This window comes from Salmo salar, chromosome ssa01, assembly GCF_905237065.1.
Source record: "Salmo salar chromosome ssa01, Ssal_v3.1, whole genome shotgun sequence".
Classification (NCBI taxonomy): domain Eukaryota; kingdom Metazoa; phylum Chordata; class Actinopteri; order Salmoniformes; family Salmonidae; genus Salmo; species Salmo salar.
In genome coordinates this window covers 19466981-19484165 of record NC_059442.1, presented here as the reverse complement: position 1 = coordinate 19484165, position 17185 = coordinate 19466981, and the positions used below count along the sequence as shown (strand labels likewise).

The window sequence follows — 17185 nt, the reverse complement described above, 5'->3', positions numbered from 1 at the left end:
ATTCCCGTAAGAATGTTTTGCACCATGTGAAGGTAAAGATCTCAGTGGCACAACAGAAGCCATTTACAAAGTTAATGTACCGTAATTTCCGGACTATTAAGGGCACCTAAATATAAGCCGCACCCACTGAATTAAAAAATATATATTATTTTGAACATAAATAAGCCGCACATGTCTATAAGCCGCAGGTGCCTACCGGTACATTGAAACAAATGAACTTTACACAGGCTTTAACGAAACATGGCTTGTAACAAAAATAAATAGGCTTTAACGAAACACGGCTTGTAACAATAATAAATAGGCTTTAACGAAACACGGCTTGTAACAAAAAATAAAAAATGTGCAGTAAGCTTTAGTTGTCTTTTGGCACTGAGTCAATTCCTCACGCTGCTGTTTCCAACGTCTTATCATCGACTCATTAAGACCAAGCTCCCGTGCAGCAGCTCTATTTCCTTTTCCAACAGCCAGATCAATCGCCTTCAACTTGAAAGCTGCATTTCTCCGTGTCTTGCCATGATGAGGGTGACAAAATGACTACCATAATCAGAATGATGGGAAGTTTGAGAGCGCTCGATTTAATCTAAACAGTAAACAAAAAAGTTGTTTGACCTTAACCCGTTCGGCAATTTCATTGGTCTAATGAAAGCTTCATGCCAGCAAAAAAACTGAGCACGTCACAGAATGTGTTTTTTTGGAGAAAAAAAAATTGAAAGCGGGAAAAATCCATATATTAGCCGCGTCATTGTTTAAGCCGCGAGGTTCAAAGCCTGGGAAAAAAGTTGCGGCTTATTGTCCGGAATTTACGGTACTAGTGTAAGAAAGCCCTCTCCTACAATGTTTAATATTCTACGTGCTTGAAGTTTTGCTTAGAATATGACATTATTGGCTTACATTATGAATTATTACTTACATGCTTACTTGTAATTTTGTATTAAGTTGGCATTAGTCTCAAAAGGGAGGAATGTGGAGGCAAAATTACAAACTTTGTTATGCACATGCGCTGTATGAGCCTTAAAACCTGTACATTTCCACAGTCTGTTTCTCTCATGTAAGAAGAAGCCAGTGTTTTCCCTCTTGTTTCTGAGCAACTTGGTCACGCGGCCAAAGAGCATCAGAGTGAGTGACCACTGTTTTTGGTCCATCCTGTTCTTTTCGTATCTTTCAAAGGCACAGCTGTGTGGAGACATGAAGAGAACAGATGCTAGCATGAGCTGCAGTGAGAATTCTATCAGCAGAAAGGAGTAACACAACTGGTGTTATCACTTGTTTGTCCACAATGTTTCCACCATGATCTCACACACCTGCTAAACTGCCATGACGACAGAGGTTGTATTTTTCTATAAAGGCTGAGACCCAACTATTGTTTGTTGGGCTCATAACTCTGCACTGTTGTTGAGTGGATTGTTAATCAGCTCCAGATTTTCAAATCTTATAATAAAAAGTTGTTGTTTTGAAGAATCTTCAGTCTCTCTTCCTTTTGATTAGAATTTCCACGACAAAAACACATGAGGAAACCACTGAAGGCCATGTTTGGTGTCACGCCCAGTTGTTTCACCTGTCCTTGTGATTGTCTCCACCCCCTCCAGGTGTCGCTGATTTTCCCCAGTGTATTTATCCCTGTGTTTCCTGTCTCTCAGTGCCAGTTCGTCTTGCATGTTTTTAAGTCAACCAGCGTTTTTCCCGTTCTCCTGCTTTTTGCTATTCTCCTTTTTCTAGTCCTCCCAGTTTTGACCCTTGCCTGTTTCTGGACTCTGTACCCGCCTGCCTGACCATTCTGCCTGCCTTGACCATGAGCCTGTCTGCCACTCTGTACCTCCTGGACTCTGATCTGGTTTTGACCTTTTGCCTGTCCATGACCATTCTCTTGCCTACTCCTGGATGAATAAACATTGTAAGACTCCAACCATCTGCCTCCTGTGTCTGCATCTGGGTCTCGCCTTGTGTCATGATAGTTTGGTGCTTGGGTCACTGTATAAGAATGGCTACTCAACTGATAGATGGAGTGAACATTGCAGAAAGGAGGCAAAAAGATCAAGCCGGTTTTGGTCTCCATAGTGGATCAGACGTTTCACAGCACCTTGAATCAGGCTGTAACAGTGGCAAAGTTAAGGTTGTGCCTGACAGAGGAACACTAACTTGTATCATCAGCTCAAATCATGGTTAATATTGGCATACCAGCGGCAAGAAAAAGTATGTGAATCCTTTGGAATTACATGGATTTCTGCATAAATTGGTCATCACATTTGATCTGATCTTCATCTATGTCACAACAATAGACAAAGATAGTGTGCTTAAAGTAAAAACACACACATTTTTGTATTTTTCTTGTCTATATTGAATACATAATTTAAACATTCACAGTGAAGGTTGGAAAAAGTATGTGAACCCCGAGGCTAATGACTTCTCCAAAAGCTAATTGGACTCAGGAGTCCAATCAATGAGACAAGATTGGAGATGTTGGTTAGAGCTGCCTTGCCCTACAAAAAACCTCACAAAATTTGAGTTTGCTATTCACAAGAAGCATTGCCTGATGTGAACTATGCCTCAAACAAAAGAGATCTCAAAAGACCTAAGATTAAGATTTGTTGACTTGCATAAAGCTGGAAAGGGTTACAAAAGTATCTCTAAAAGCCTTGAGTCTTACCATCAGTCCATGGTAAGACAAATTGTCCATAAATGGAGAACGTTCAGCACTGTGGCTACTCTCAAGAGTAGCCATCCTGCAAAGACGACTGCAAGAGCACAGCGCAGAATGCTCAATGAGGTTAAGAAGAATCGTAGAGTGTCAGTTAAAGACTTACAGAAATCTCTGGAACATGCTAACATCTCTGTTGATGAGTCTACGATGCATAAAACACCAAACAACAATGGTGTTCATGGGAGGACACCACGGTAGAAGCCACTGCTGTCCAAAAAAAAACATTGCTGCATGTCTGAAGTTTGGATGTTTGCACATGGATGTTCCACAGCGCTACTGGCAAAATATTCTGTGGACAGATTAAACTACAGTTGAGTTGTTTGGAAGGAACACACACACACACACACACCACGATTTGTGGAGAAAAAAAGGCACAGCACACCAACATCAAAACCTCATCCCAACTGTAAAGTATGGTGGAGGGAGCATCATGGTTTGGGCTGCTTCACTGCCTCAGGGCCTGGACAGCTTGCTATCATCAACGGAAAAATGAATTACCAAATATATCAAGACATTTTACAGGAGAATGTTAGGCTATCTGTCCGCCAATTGAAGCTCAACAGAAGTTGGGTGATGCATCAGGACAACGACCCAAAACACAGAGGTAAATCAACAACAGAATGGCTTCAACTGAAGAAAATAAGCCTTCTGGAATGGTCCAGTCAGAGTCCTGACCTCAACCTGATTGAGATGCTGTGGCATGACCTCAAGAGAGCAGTTCACACCAGACATCCCAAGAATATTGCTGAACTGAAACAGTTTTGTAAAGAGGAATGGTCCGAAATTACTCCTGACCATTGTGCAGGTCTGATACGCAACTGCAGAAAACGTTTGGTTGAGGTTATTGCTGCCAAAGGAGGATCAACCAGTTATTAAATCCAAGGGTTCACATACTTTTACCACCCTGCAGTGTGAATGTTAAAGACATTACATTATTTTATTGTGTGTGTGTTATTAGTTATTACACCCTTTGTTAGTATTCATTAACGTTTGGGAGACACCCTTTGTCAGAGAGATATTAAAAGAGAGATATTAAATTATTAGAGGGACTATGTCATAAACCCTCAAAGTTCCAGAAAGGGGTGAAGATGGCAGTCATATTGGTGTCTAACTGGAATTAATGGCAGCCATAACCAGACTAATTGGAATTAATAGCAGTAGGGGCATAATCCTGATTTTACTTATGCAAATAAATAAAAACAAAGGCATGTGAAATATCAGAAATGTTGTAATATAATTATTACCAACCTTAAATATTGTAATATAATCATAAATCCTGTTTATACAGGTTTTATACCAATTTTCTGTATAAATAGCCTGGTTCCCGAGCGGCACAGCAGTCTAAGGCACTGCATCTCAGTGCAAGAGGCGTCACTATAGTCCCTGGTTCGAATCCAGGTATCACATCCTGCCGTGATTGGGAGTCACATAGGGTGGCGCACAATTGGCCCAGTGTCGTCGGGGTTTGTAAACAGAGCATGAATGTCTAAACATTTTTGGGGGTGAAAGCTTAGAGTGATTTCTACTGATTTCAGCCAGTATATGGCTGTGGATTAACTGCATTGTTTGAAAGGAATGTTGGCATATTGCCAGTTAATTTGAAACATTTATGGAATCATTCCCCTAAAACTGTTTCGCTAGCTAGCTAACAGATTTACAGTGTAGATAAATTCTCCAAATTAATTATTTAACACAATATCTTATCACTTGACTGGTAAACCATGGTTGACCAATTTCCTGACCCAATTGGCTGACCTTTATCCCATCTTAAGAAGGTTCATGTCCATTCTAGTATTCTAATTCTATGGGGGCAAGAGCCCCTGGGCACCCAGCCTTGTGGGGGATGCGGCGGTGTGTGGTAAGCCAGTGCTTTTAAAATCTAGTGTTGTAATAAGGCCGCGTGACTAGGACAGCAAATCAAATAAATGAGTTCAAAGCCTTGGTTTGGCAGGGGCCAGAATAGGGAGAGAGAGTGAGCAGAGATAGACTCATCTAAGTCTCTATCCGGTGAGTCATGCTTCTCACTCTGCCCCAGTCTCACTTTCACACACATTTTCACACACACACACTTTCACACACAGCGCAGGCAGGCAGTGGCTAAGCCCACGTCATACTCTTCCTCCCCTAACTTGGATGATGTGAAAATCAATCTTGATACTGCAGAGACTTGCCTATATTGATCGGTCTAGCAGATCCGTGACACTAAGTAGTATTTAACCTGTATTTAATCCGTTGACTGATTTTTCAGGTTGTGCTGCTTCCTGCCAGCTGTCAATACTGATGTACAGATGCAATCATTGGTCAAGGGGCTTGTTTCAAGCATCTTCTGCGCCACAGAAGGGGCAGACGGAGCGGTCTTCTGGTCAGGCTCCGTAGACGGGCACATCGCTCACCACTCACGAGTATACTACTCGCCAATGTCCAGTCTCTTGACACCAAGGTAAACGAAATTCGAGCAAGGGTTGCCTTCCAGAGAGACAGAGATTGTAACATTCTCTGTTTCACGAAAACATGGCTCACTCGGGATATGTTATCAGAGTCAATAAAGCCAATCGGTTTCTTCACGCATCGCAGCAACAGAAACAAACATCTCTCTGGTAAGAAGAAGGGTGGGGGTGTATGCCTTATGATTAACGAGTCGTGGTGTGATCATTACAACATACAGGAACTCAAGTCCTTTTGTTCACCTGACCTAGAATTCCTTACGATCAAATGCCAACCGCAGTATCTACCAAGATAATTATCTTTGATTATAATCACAGCCGTGTATATCCCCCCCAAGCAGACACCTCGACGGCCCTGAAAGAACTTCATTGGACTCTATGTAAATTGGAAACCATATATCCTGAGGCTGCATTTATTGTAGCTGGGGATTTTAACAAAGCTAATCTGAAAACAAGGGTCCCTAAATTTTATCAGCAAATTGAATGCGTGACCCGGGCTGGCAGCATTCTGGATCATTGCTACTCCAACTTCCGTGACGCATACAACGCCCTTCCTCGCCCTCCTTTCGGCAAATTTGACCACGGTTCCATTTTGTCGCTCCCAGCCTATAGACAGAAACTAAAATAAGAAACGCCCGTGCTCAGGTCTGTTCAACGCTGGTCCGACCAATCGGATTCCACGCTTCAAGATTGCTTTGATCATGAGGACTGGGATATGTTCCGGATAGCCTCGGACAACGACACTGATGTATACGCTGATTCGGTGAGCGAGTTTATTAGCAAGTGCATTGGTGATGTTGTACCCACGGTGACTATTAAAACCTTCCCCAACCAGAAACCGTGGATTTATGGCAGCATTCGCGCAAAACTGAAAGCGCGAATCACTGCTTTTAATCATGGCAAGGTGACCGGAAACATGACCGAATACAAACAGTGTAGCTATTCCCTCCGCAAGGCGATCAACAAGCTAAGCATCAGTATAGAGACAAAGTAGAGTCGCAATTCAACGGCTCAGACACAAGACGTATGTGACAGGATCTACAGTCAATCATGGATTACAAAAAGAAAACAAGCCCCGTCACGGACACCGATGTCTTGCTCCCAGAAAAATTATACAACTTCTTTGCACGCGTCGAGGACAATACAGTGCCACTGACACGGCCCGCTACTAAAACCTGCTGGCTCTCCTTCACCGCGGCCAACGTGAGTAAAACATTTAAACGTGTTAACCCTCGCAAGGCTGCTGGCCCAGACGGCATCCCTAGCCGCGTCCTCAGAGCATGCACAGACCAGCTGGCTGGTGTGTTTACGGACATATTCAATCAATCCCTATCCCAGTCTGCTGTTCCCACATGCTTCAAGAGGGCCACCATTGTTCCTGTTGCCAAGAAAGCTAAGGTAACTGAGCTAAACAATTATTGCCCTGTAGCACTTACTTCCATCATCATGAAGTGCTTTGAGAGACTAGTCAAGGATCATATCACCTCCACCCTACCTGACACCCTAGACCCACTCCAATTTGCTTACCGCCCCAATAGGTCTCAGCCCTCTCCTGTAGAGGTCGACCGATTAATCGGAATGGCCGAATAATTAGGGCCGATTTCAAGTTTTCATAACAATCGGTAATCGGTATTTTTGGCCACCGATTTGCCAATTTTTTTTTTTTACACCTTTATTTAACTAGGCAAGTCAGATTAAGAACACATTCTTATTTACAATGACGGCCTAGAAACGGGGGTTAACTGCCTTGTTCAGGGGGGATTCGTTTTTGCAACCTTCGGTTACCAGTCCAACGCTCTAACCACCTGCCTTACATTGCACTCCACAAGGATTAACAGGCTGACTACCTGTAACGCGAGGGCAGCAAGAAGCAAAGGTAAGTTGTTAGCTAGCATTAGACTTATAAAAAACTATCAATCTTAACATAATCACTAGTTAACTACACATGGTTGATGATATTACTAGTTTATCTAACGTGTCCTGCGTTGCATATGATCGATGCGGTGCCTGTTAATTTTCATTGAATCACAGCCTACTTCGACAAACGGGTGTTGATTTAACAAGCGCATTTGCGAAAAAAGTATTGTTGTTGCACCAATGTACCTAACCATAAGCATCAATGTCTAACAGGAATATTTAGACTTAGTCACCCGTTAGATAAAATACGGAACGGTTCCGTATGTCACTGAAAGAAAAAAAAACTTTTGTTTTCGAGATGATAGTTTCCAGATTTGACCATATTAATGACCCAAGGCTCGTATTTCTGTGTGTTTATTATATTATAATTAAGTCTATGATTTGATAGAGCAGTCTGACTGAGCGGTGGTAGGCAGCAGCATGCTCGTAAGCATTCATTCAAACAGCCCTTCGCTGTGCTTCAAGCATTGCGCTGTTTATGACTTCAACCTGGGTGGGTATAATTTGTGGAACGTTCCAACAGGAATCTATTCCAAAAACTTCGTAAATAACAAGGTTTCCAAAAAACAACGCATACAAAGTTGTATAGCGGCAGAATAAGATACAGGGTAGGGAGTGGTCTATTTCATTGCGGTTTTCACTCATCACGTTTATTCCGAAAAATGTCTGTCCTCACATGTCTGTTTGCCTATGGACAAACATTAAGAATAAGCTACGTGGTGAGTTGATGCCTATTCGGCAGCTAGTTAGCTAGGTTTTTATGCGTTGCTACTTTGTATGCGTTGTTGGTTGGCAACCTTTTACTTTACGTTTTTTGGAACAGATTCCTGTTGGAACGTTCCACAAATTATACCCACCCCTTCAAGCCTACCAACTCCCAAGATTAGGCTGGTGTAACCGATGTGAAATGGCTAGCTAGTTAGCCGGGTGCACGCTAATAGCGTTTCAAACGACACTCGCTCTGAGACTTGGAGTAGTTTTTTCCCTTCCTCTGCATGGGTAACGCTGCTTCGAGGGTGGCTGTTGTCGATGTGTTCCTGGTTTGAGCCCAGGTAGGAGCGAGGAGAGGGACGGAAGCTATACTGTTACACTGGCAATACTAAAGTTCCTATAAGAACATCCAATAGTCAAAGGTATATGAAATACAAATCATATAGAGAGAAATAGTCCTATAATTCCTATAATAACTACAACCTAAAACTTCTTACCTGGGACTATTGAAGACTCACATTAAAAGGAACCACTAGCTTTCATCTGTTCCCATGTTCTGAGCAAGGCACTTAAACCTTAGCTTTCTTACATGGCACATATTGCACTTTTACTTTCTTCTCCAACACTTTGTATTGCATTATTTAAACCAAATTGAACATGTTTCATTATTTATTTGAGGCTAAATTGATTTTATTGATGTATTATATTAAGTTAAAATAAGTGTTCATTCAGTATTGTTGTAATTGTCATTATATAAAAAATATATATAAATCGGCTGATTAATCGGTAGCGGCGTTCTTGACCCGCCAATAATCGGTATTGGCGTTGAAAAATCATAATCGGTCGACCTCTACTCTCCTGTACTTCCTGTTCACTCATGACTGCGTGGCCATGCACACCGCCAACACAATCATCAAGTTTGCAGACAACAATACAGTGGTAAGCTTGATTACCAACAACAACGAGGCGGCCTACAGGGAGGAGGTGAGGGCCCTCTGAGTGTGGTGTCAGGAAAATAACCTCACACTCAACGTCAACAAAACAAAGGAGATGATCGTGGACAGGAAACAGCAGAGGGAGCACCCCCCTATCCACATCGACGGGACAATTGTGGAGAAGGTGTAAAGTTTAATTTCCTCGGTGTACACATCACGGGCAAACTGAAATGGTCCACCCACACAGACAGCGTGGGGAAGGAGGCGCAACAGCGCCTCTTCAACCTCAGGAGGCTGAAGAAATTTGGCTTCTCACAGAAAACACTCAAACTTTTACAGACGCACAATCGAAAGCATCCTGTCGGGCTGTATCACCGCCTGGTATGGTAACTGCTCTGCCCACAACCGTAAGGCTCTCCAGAGGGTAGTGAGGTCTGCACAACGCATCACTGGCGGCAAACTACCTACCCTCCAGGACACCTACAACTCCCGATGTCACAGGAAAGCCAAAAACAACCACCCGAGCCACTGCCTGTTCACCCCGCTATCATCCAGAAGGCGAGGTCAGTACAGGTGCATCAAAGCTGGGACCGAGAGACTGAAAAACAGCTTCTACCTCAAGGCCATCAGACTGTTAAACAGCCATCACTAACATTGAGTGGCTGCTGCCAACATACTGTCTCAATCTCTAGCCACTTTAATAATAAAAAATTGGATGTAATAAATGTATCACTAGTCACTTTAAACAATGCCATTTTATATAATCTTTACATACCCTACATTACTCATCTCATATGTATATACTGTACTCTATACCATCTACTATGCCGAACGGCCATCGCTCATTCATATATTTATATGTACATATTCGTTCCTTTACAATTGTGTGTATAAGGCAGTTGTTGTGAAATTGTTAGATTACTTGTTAGATATTACTGCATGGTCGGAACTAGAAGAACAAGCATTTTTCTACACTCGCATTAACATCTGCTAACCATGTGTATGTGAACAATAAAATTTGATTTGGTTTAGTCTAGTGCAAAAGTGCTCCGATTGCAAAAACAGTTGTTGTCTGTAGCGTTCATGTTTCTACAACATTAGAAGAACATATCAAAACTTGCACCCACATGTATCTGTTGGTGGCTGGTACCTTCCAGGTCTGCACTCCTTTGAACGGGCCGTCCTTACCAACAGTGACATTGAAGTTGGTGTTGCGGTACGCGCTGTCACACTGGGCCTGGGTGGGGCCTCGGGGGCCACTGGCCCCACAGGAAGTGAACCACCAGGTCATCAGGGACACCTCTGAAGAGAGGAGACATATGTCAGTCAACAAACAAACTCCCTGTGTTACACAGAAAGATGACAGACAAACAGACATATGGTAGAACAGCTGCTGAGGAAATCAAAGGAAATTACATTAATGGAAGCACCTTGTTTATTATGAAAAATGGCCAGGAAAAACCACTGTGAAAATCGAACCGCAAAGGCCATTGGTGATAGAAATGCTAAATATATTCCATTGGAACAGCTGGTAGTGTACCTGAGGCAGAGGGCTCTGGGAGGGGGCTGAGGAAATCTTGCTCACTGATGGAGTCCATTTCATGGAAGAATCTGTGTCCGAGCAGCAGGGAGTTGAGATCTGAGCGGGAGAGAGACAGACACATTCATCGCTACAAAACATTCTCTTTCATACATTTTCCATGAATCATGGTCAATTCAAAGACAGAGACAGAGATATAATTTAGAGTGTAGATTTGGTTTTGGGAGCAGCTTAAGGTCCAAAGCTAAGTAGATAAAAAGCCTAAAAGGGTTCTTTGGCTGAGCCTAAAAGGGTTCTTTGGCTGTCCCCATAGGAGAACCCTTTGAAGAACCCTTTTTGGTTCCAGGTAGAACCCTTTTGGTTCCAGGTAGAATCATTTTCCAAAGGGTTCTGCCTGGAACCAAAAAGTGTTCTACCTGGAACCAAAAAGTGTTCTCATATGGGGACAGTCGAAAAACCCTTTCTAAGCATGTATGAGCTGCAGGGTGCCGATTGGACTTGGGGTGAGACAGACAGACAGACAGAGACAGACAGACTTATGGAAAAAGTGGAGAAAGACAAAGGGCTTTAGGAGATAAGTAATAATGATGAGGGATGACATCGTGAAAGTGTTAGCAGGAGACAAGATAAGGGTGGTTATGATTTAGTAGCTGCAACTAGATGTGGAATTCTGGAGGGTCTGGAGATGTGCTCCAGTAAAGCGTAATAGGGACGATAAATCTGCATGCTGATCATATCCCGCCCAATTGGCGGCTGTCTGGCGTCGCCAACTTGCATGCCTTGCATGAAACCGGGAATACCTCTGCAAGCCCCCCTCCTCCCTTCCTTCCAATATTTACCCAACCGCATCTGGGTACAATGCCTATCAAATAAAACTAATGTTGGCAGGCTTCCCCCCAAATGTCTGACCAAAAAGCTTTATGGTAGATAACAATGGATGGAGCGAAGAAGATCTGTGCTTCAGTGTGACAATAACGTATATGACACTGGAACCTGTTGATTTTATTGTCAGATTGCGGATTCAATCCCAGGGAGAAGTATTCTACGGTCGGTTTCCCCCGTTCAGAAGCAATCAGGCAGTGTGTTGTCTTCCAGGTGAGCTCTCCAGCTGATTTGGAGATGGCGGTTAGCCGACGCATCTGTGTGCATCATGCTTCGGTTAAGACTCCTCTCTTTCTTTGACTCTTCCTCAATAGCTCTATTGCTTCCAGTCTTAAGGCATGCTCTATTAACGATCTCATTTGCAACTCCATGTGGGTTGGGGGGGGGGGGCAGCAGTTGTCATGGGGCGTTGCTCTCCACTGAATGTTACTGTGTCCCAACTATAATCTATTCAGTTCCTCCTACACCAACGTCATGGCATCACTCAGGTGAATGCCGTAATTCAGTGATATAGGCCATGTGAACTTATAGCCATCATCTAGTGGTCCTTTAAGGAATCTATTTCAAATCAAATCGTATTTGTCTCATGCGCCAAATAAAACAGGTGTAGACCTTACAGTGAAATGCTTACTTACAAGCCCTTAATTAACCAACAATACAGTTAAGAAAAATACAACAAAAAAAATAAATAAAGTAACAAATAATTAAAGAGCAGCAGTAAAATAACAATAGCGGGGCTATACACAGGGTAAACCGGTACAGAGTCAATGTGCAGGGGGCACCGGTTAGTCGGTTAGTCGAGGTAATTGAGGTAATATATACATATGGTAGAGTTATTAAAGTGACTTAAGCATAGATAATAACAGACAGTAGCAGCAGCGTAAAAGGGGGGGGCAATGCAAGTAGTCGAGGTAGCCATTTGATTAAATGTTAAGGAGTCTTATGGCTTGGGGGTAGAAGCTGTTTAGAAGCCTCTTGGACCTAGACTTGGTGCTCTGGTACCGCTTGCCGTGCGGTAGCAGAGAGAGCAGTCTATGACTAGGGTGGCTGTAGTCTTTGACAATTGTTTGGGCCTTCCTCTGACACCGCCTGGTATAGAGGTCCTGGATGGCAGGAAGCTTCGCCCCAGTGATGTACTGGGCCATACACACTACCCTCTGCAGTGCCTTGTGGTCGGAGGCCGAGCAGCTGCCATACCAGGCAGTGATGCAACCAATCAGGATGCTCTTGATGGTGCAGCTGTAGAACCTTTTGAGGATCTGATGACCCATGCCAAATCTTTTCAGTCTCCTGAGGGGGAATAGGTTTTGTCGTACCCTCTTCACTACTGTCTTGGTGTGCTTGGACCATGTTAGTTTGTTGGTGATGTGGACACCAAGGAACTTGAAGCTCTCAACCTGCTCCACTACAGCCCCGTCGATGAGAATGGGGGCATGCTCGGTCCTCCTTTTCCTGTAGTCTAATATCATTTCCTTAGTCTTGATCACGTTGAGGGAATTAGTTGTATCTCTATGAAAGAGACCCCTTTATAATTTTATTTATATACTGTATGTTTTTTATTTTTCCCCATTTTCTACCCAATTTTGTGATATCTAATTTGTAGTTATGACCTTGTCTCGTTGCTGCAACTCCCCAACGGTCTCGGGAGAGGGGAAGGTCGAGACATGAATCCTTAAAACATGACCCGCCAAGCCGCGCTGCTTCTTAACACACTGCTCGGTTAACATAGGCAAATTGCAGTTGGCCCAGAACAGAGCAGCACGTCTGACCCTTAAATGTACACGGAGGGCTAATATCAACAACATGCATATCAATCTCTCTTGGCTCAAAGTAGAGGAAATATTGACTTCATCTCTACTGGTCTATTTGAGAGGTATTGACGTGTTAAAAGTACTGAGCTGTCTGTTTAACCGGTTAACACACAGCTCAGACACTCATACATACCCAACAAGACAAGCCACCAGAAAGGTCTCTACACAGTCCCCAAGTCCAGAATAGAGGCTAGGAAACACACAGTACTATTTAGAGCCATAAGTACATGGAACTCTTCCACCTCTGGTAACTCAAGCTAGCAGTAAAATCAGATAAAAAAACAGATAATACAACAACTCAAGGCACAACGCGGACTGTGAAGAGACACACAGTCTAAAACAACTCTACACACACCCACACATTATTCTTAGTAATGTGATGTAGTATTGTAATATTGTAATGTAATAACAGAGCAATGTACATTTGTAAAATGCATTGTATGAAACAATGTTTTATGTCTGTTTAGACCAGGAAGAGTAGCTGCTGCCTTGGCAACAGCTAATGGGGATCCTAATAAAATACTTAAACACAAACCTGGAAGTCAGCCATATCAATGTGTTGGAGGAAACGCCATCTGACTGACAACGCTAGAGCGCAATGAGCCAAGGAAAGCCTTGCCAGCCAAACCCTCCCCTAACCCAAACGGTGCTGTGCCAATTGTGCGCCATCCTTCGGGGCTCCAGGTCACAGCCGGCTGTGACAGAGTCAGGGATCGAACCCCAGGCTGTAGTGACGCCTCAGCCCTGCGATGCAGTGCCGTAGACTGCTGTGCTACTCAGGAGGCCGAAAGAGGCCCCTCTCAATCAGTAAATGTAATCTTAAAATATTTAGGGAGTTTTACCTGAGAAATTATTCAATGATGTGTTTGGAGCCCTCCAAATAGTCGCTCACTGTACTCGAGCCATACAGCATGTTAAGTATCTACATTGAGACCTGACTGTTTGTGTTGTGTACAGATTGTGCTGCATGGAGGGCCACCTGTGTCAAAGCATGCTGCCCCCAGGGTGATGTCATCTAGGCCGATGTCAGCATTGGAGCCTGGTCCCCACAGAGCCTTCACCTTGAGGTGGAACCTGGGGAACACACATCACAATGAATGGAGAGAAACACAGTATGGAACTAAATTTAGATTTCACATTAGTTTTTGTTTTATTAAAATACCCTAAATTCTTTCACATTCTTTCACAGTAATCATTTATCAAACTACAATCACTCAAGAAACTTTAACTCTGAACTTCATGTACTGTAATGTTATGTGTTGACATCTCAGGTCAGTAATTAAGCAGTACATTAGGGCACCATACCCACTGAGGAGGGCAGGTAGCTGTAGAGTGATGTCCTGCCAGTTATCTTCCCACTGTCCAGACCTCTCCCACACCACCCGGGACGTGGTAGCACTATTTTCCTCTAGTGACAACAGCACGGTGCCATTAAACTCCCCATAGAGATACAGGGAGAAATGCAACTGCAGACAGAGACATCCAGAAAGGATGTGAATTAGTGAATTTCATGACATACTTTTTGAAGACTTTAACATGACTTAAAACTATATGAAGTTTGATATTCTGTGTGTAGTACCAGATGACTGCTCTCTGTTATGATAGACCAGCTGTCTGGGGGGGAAAATCGGACTAATTACAAAAAATGCAAATCAATAGACAGGCCTTGGCTATGGTTGGTTGATTCTGGCATCTTTTGAGGGTGTTTCTAAAACTCCCTTAATGAGGACGTCTAGAACTCAGTGAGTCATCAGTGAACATGTTGTTGGAAGGGGAGATTGTCTCATTAGTAAGAAAGCCATTGGGTGGCTGGATAGATGCGTCCATTTACGCCTCTCACCTGACAGGCTGTAGTAGAGACCGGTTGGGGGAAGGAGTAACTCCGGACAGACACCTCATGACTGGAACTACTCCTTCTCACGGCCAGGAACAGGAAGTGGCCTGAGGGAGAAGACAATAACCACAACTCAGAGTGGAGCTGACGCTGACGTAGTGCACCAGTCAACAGGGCATGACTGATAGAGCTCTGAAGAAAAGTATTTCAGTCCTCATCTCAAAAACAATACATTTTGCCTTGGCGCAGTGCAAGTCGATTTGGACTGAAGCCAATTGGAGCTATAAACTGAAATGCAGAAAATGAATGGAAATCATCTCAGCAGCAACAGGACATGTTTTACATTACACAACATGCTGCTGGGCTTCATAATACTCAAGTGTTATAACTGATTGTAAATCATCGACAAACTGTCCAAAGGAATGTAATTCTATTCAGTGATAACCTTAAGGCCTACAAAGCCTTTAGATTCCAAATGTTTTGAAAACTTGAATTGGAATGAAAATCAAATCAAATTGTATTAGTCACATGCGCCGAATACAACAGGTGTAGTAGACCTTATAGTGAAATGCTTACTTACAAGCCTCTAACCAACAATGCAGTTAAAAAAATAATAAAAAAAACCTGAATAAGAATAAGAAATAAAAGTAACAAGTAATTAAAGAGCAGCAGTAAAATAACAACAGCGAGACTATATACAGGGGGGTACCGGTAGAGAGTCAATGTGCAGGGGCACCGGTTAGTCGAGGTAATTGAGGTAATATGCAAATGTAGGTAGAGTTATTAAAGTGACTATACATAGAAGATAACAGAGAGTAAGCAGCGGTGTTAAAGTGTGGGGGGGGCGGCAATGCAAATAGTCTAGGTAGCCATTTTATTAGATGTTCAGGAGACTTATGGCTTGGGGGTAGAAGCTGTTTAGAAGCCTCTTGGACTTGGACTTGGCGCTCTGGTACTGCTTGCCATGTGGTAGCAGAGAGAACAGTCTATGACTAGGGTGGCTGGAGTCTGACAATTTTTAGGGCCTTCCTCTGACACCGCCTGGTATAGAGGTCCTGGACGGCAGGAAGCTTGGCCCCAGTGATGTACTGGGCCGTACGCACTACCCTCTGTAGTGCCTTGGGGTCGGAGGCCGAGCAGCTGCCATACCAGGCAGTGATGCTACCAGTCAGGATGCTCTCGATGGTGAAGCTGTAGAACCTTTTGAGGATCTGAGGACCCATGACAAATCTTTTCAGACTCCTGGGGGGGGGGAATAGGTTTTGCCGTGCCCTCTTCACGACTGTCTTGGTGTGCTTGGACCACGTTAGTTTGTTGGTGATGTGGACACCAAGGAACTTGAAGCTTTCAACATGCTCCACTACAGCCCCGTCGATGAGAATGGGGGCGTGCTAGGTCCTCTTTTTCCTGTAGTCCACAATCATCTCCTTTGTCTTGATCACGTTGAGGGAGAGGTTGTTGTCCTGGCACCACACGGCCAGGTCTCTGACCTCCTCCATATAGGCTGTCTCGTTGTCAGTGATCAGGCCTATCACTGTTGTGTCATCGGCAAACTTAATGATGGTGTTGGAATTGTGGCTGGCTGTGCAGGCATGAGTGAACAGGGAGAACAGGACGGGACTGAGCACGTACCCCTGAGGGACCCCTGTGTTGAGGATGGTCTGTTATTTTTCTCTTATTATAAATTGTGTATAGAGATTTGCTGACATTACTATTTAACCTGTTAGGGCTAGGGGGCAGTATTTACACGGCCGGATAAAAAACGTACCCGATTTAATCTGGTTACTACTCCTGCCCAGTAACTAGAATATGCATATAATTATTGGCTTTGGATAGAAAACACTCCAAAGTTTCTAAAACTGTTTGAATGGTGTCTGTGAGTATAACAGAACTCAAATGGCAGGTCAAAACCTGAGAGATTCCTTCACAGGAAGTGGCCTGTCTGACCATTTCTTGAACTTCTTTGCCATCTCTATCTTTTACAAAGGATCTCTGCTCTAACGTGACACTTCCTACGTCTTCCATGGGCGCTCAGAGCCCGGGAAAAACCTGAATGTCGTCATCCCAGCCCCAGGCTGAAACACATTATCGCCTTTCTCAAGTGGCCGATCAAGGGACTGTGGGCTTAGGCGCGTGACCTGGCTGCCCCCGTCTTTGTGATTTTTCCTCTGTTTGCCGAAAAGGAGATTCCCGGTCGGAATATTATCGCTTTTTTTACGAGATAAATTGCATAAAAATTGATTTTAAACAGCGGTTGACATGCTTCGAAGTACGGTAATGGAATATTTAGATTTTTTTTTGTCACGAATTGCGCCATGCGCGCGACCCTGATTTACCATTTCGGATAGTGTCTGGGACGCACGAACAAAACGCCGCTATTCGGATATAACGATGGATTATTTTGGACCAAACC

At 43.6% G+C, this 17185-nt stretch overlaps 1 protein-coding gene across 2 annotated transcripts in view; it reads right to left on the bottom strand.

The window, feature by feature from the left end:
• LOC106571863 (ALK tyrosine kinase receptor) overlaps nt 1-17185 on the bottom strand; it is a 105714-nt gene that overhangs the window by 25718 nt on the left and 62811 nt on the right. For both annotated transcript variants that reach the window (XM_014145404.2, XM_045714864.1), the window contains exons 8-12: nt 14779-14879; nt 14244-14404; nt 13918-14012; nt 10246-10344; nt 9833-10007 (exon numbers count right to left, since the gene is read on the bottom strand). In XM_014145404.2, the coding sequence (XP_014000879.2) occupies nt 9833-10007; nt 10246-10344; nt 13918-14012; nt 14244-14404; nt 14779-14879 (631 nt within the window). The remainder of the gene's footprint in view (nt 1-9832; nt 10008-10245; nt 10345-13917; nt 14013-14243; nt 14405-14778; nt 14880-17185) is intronic.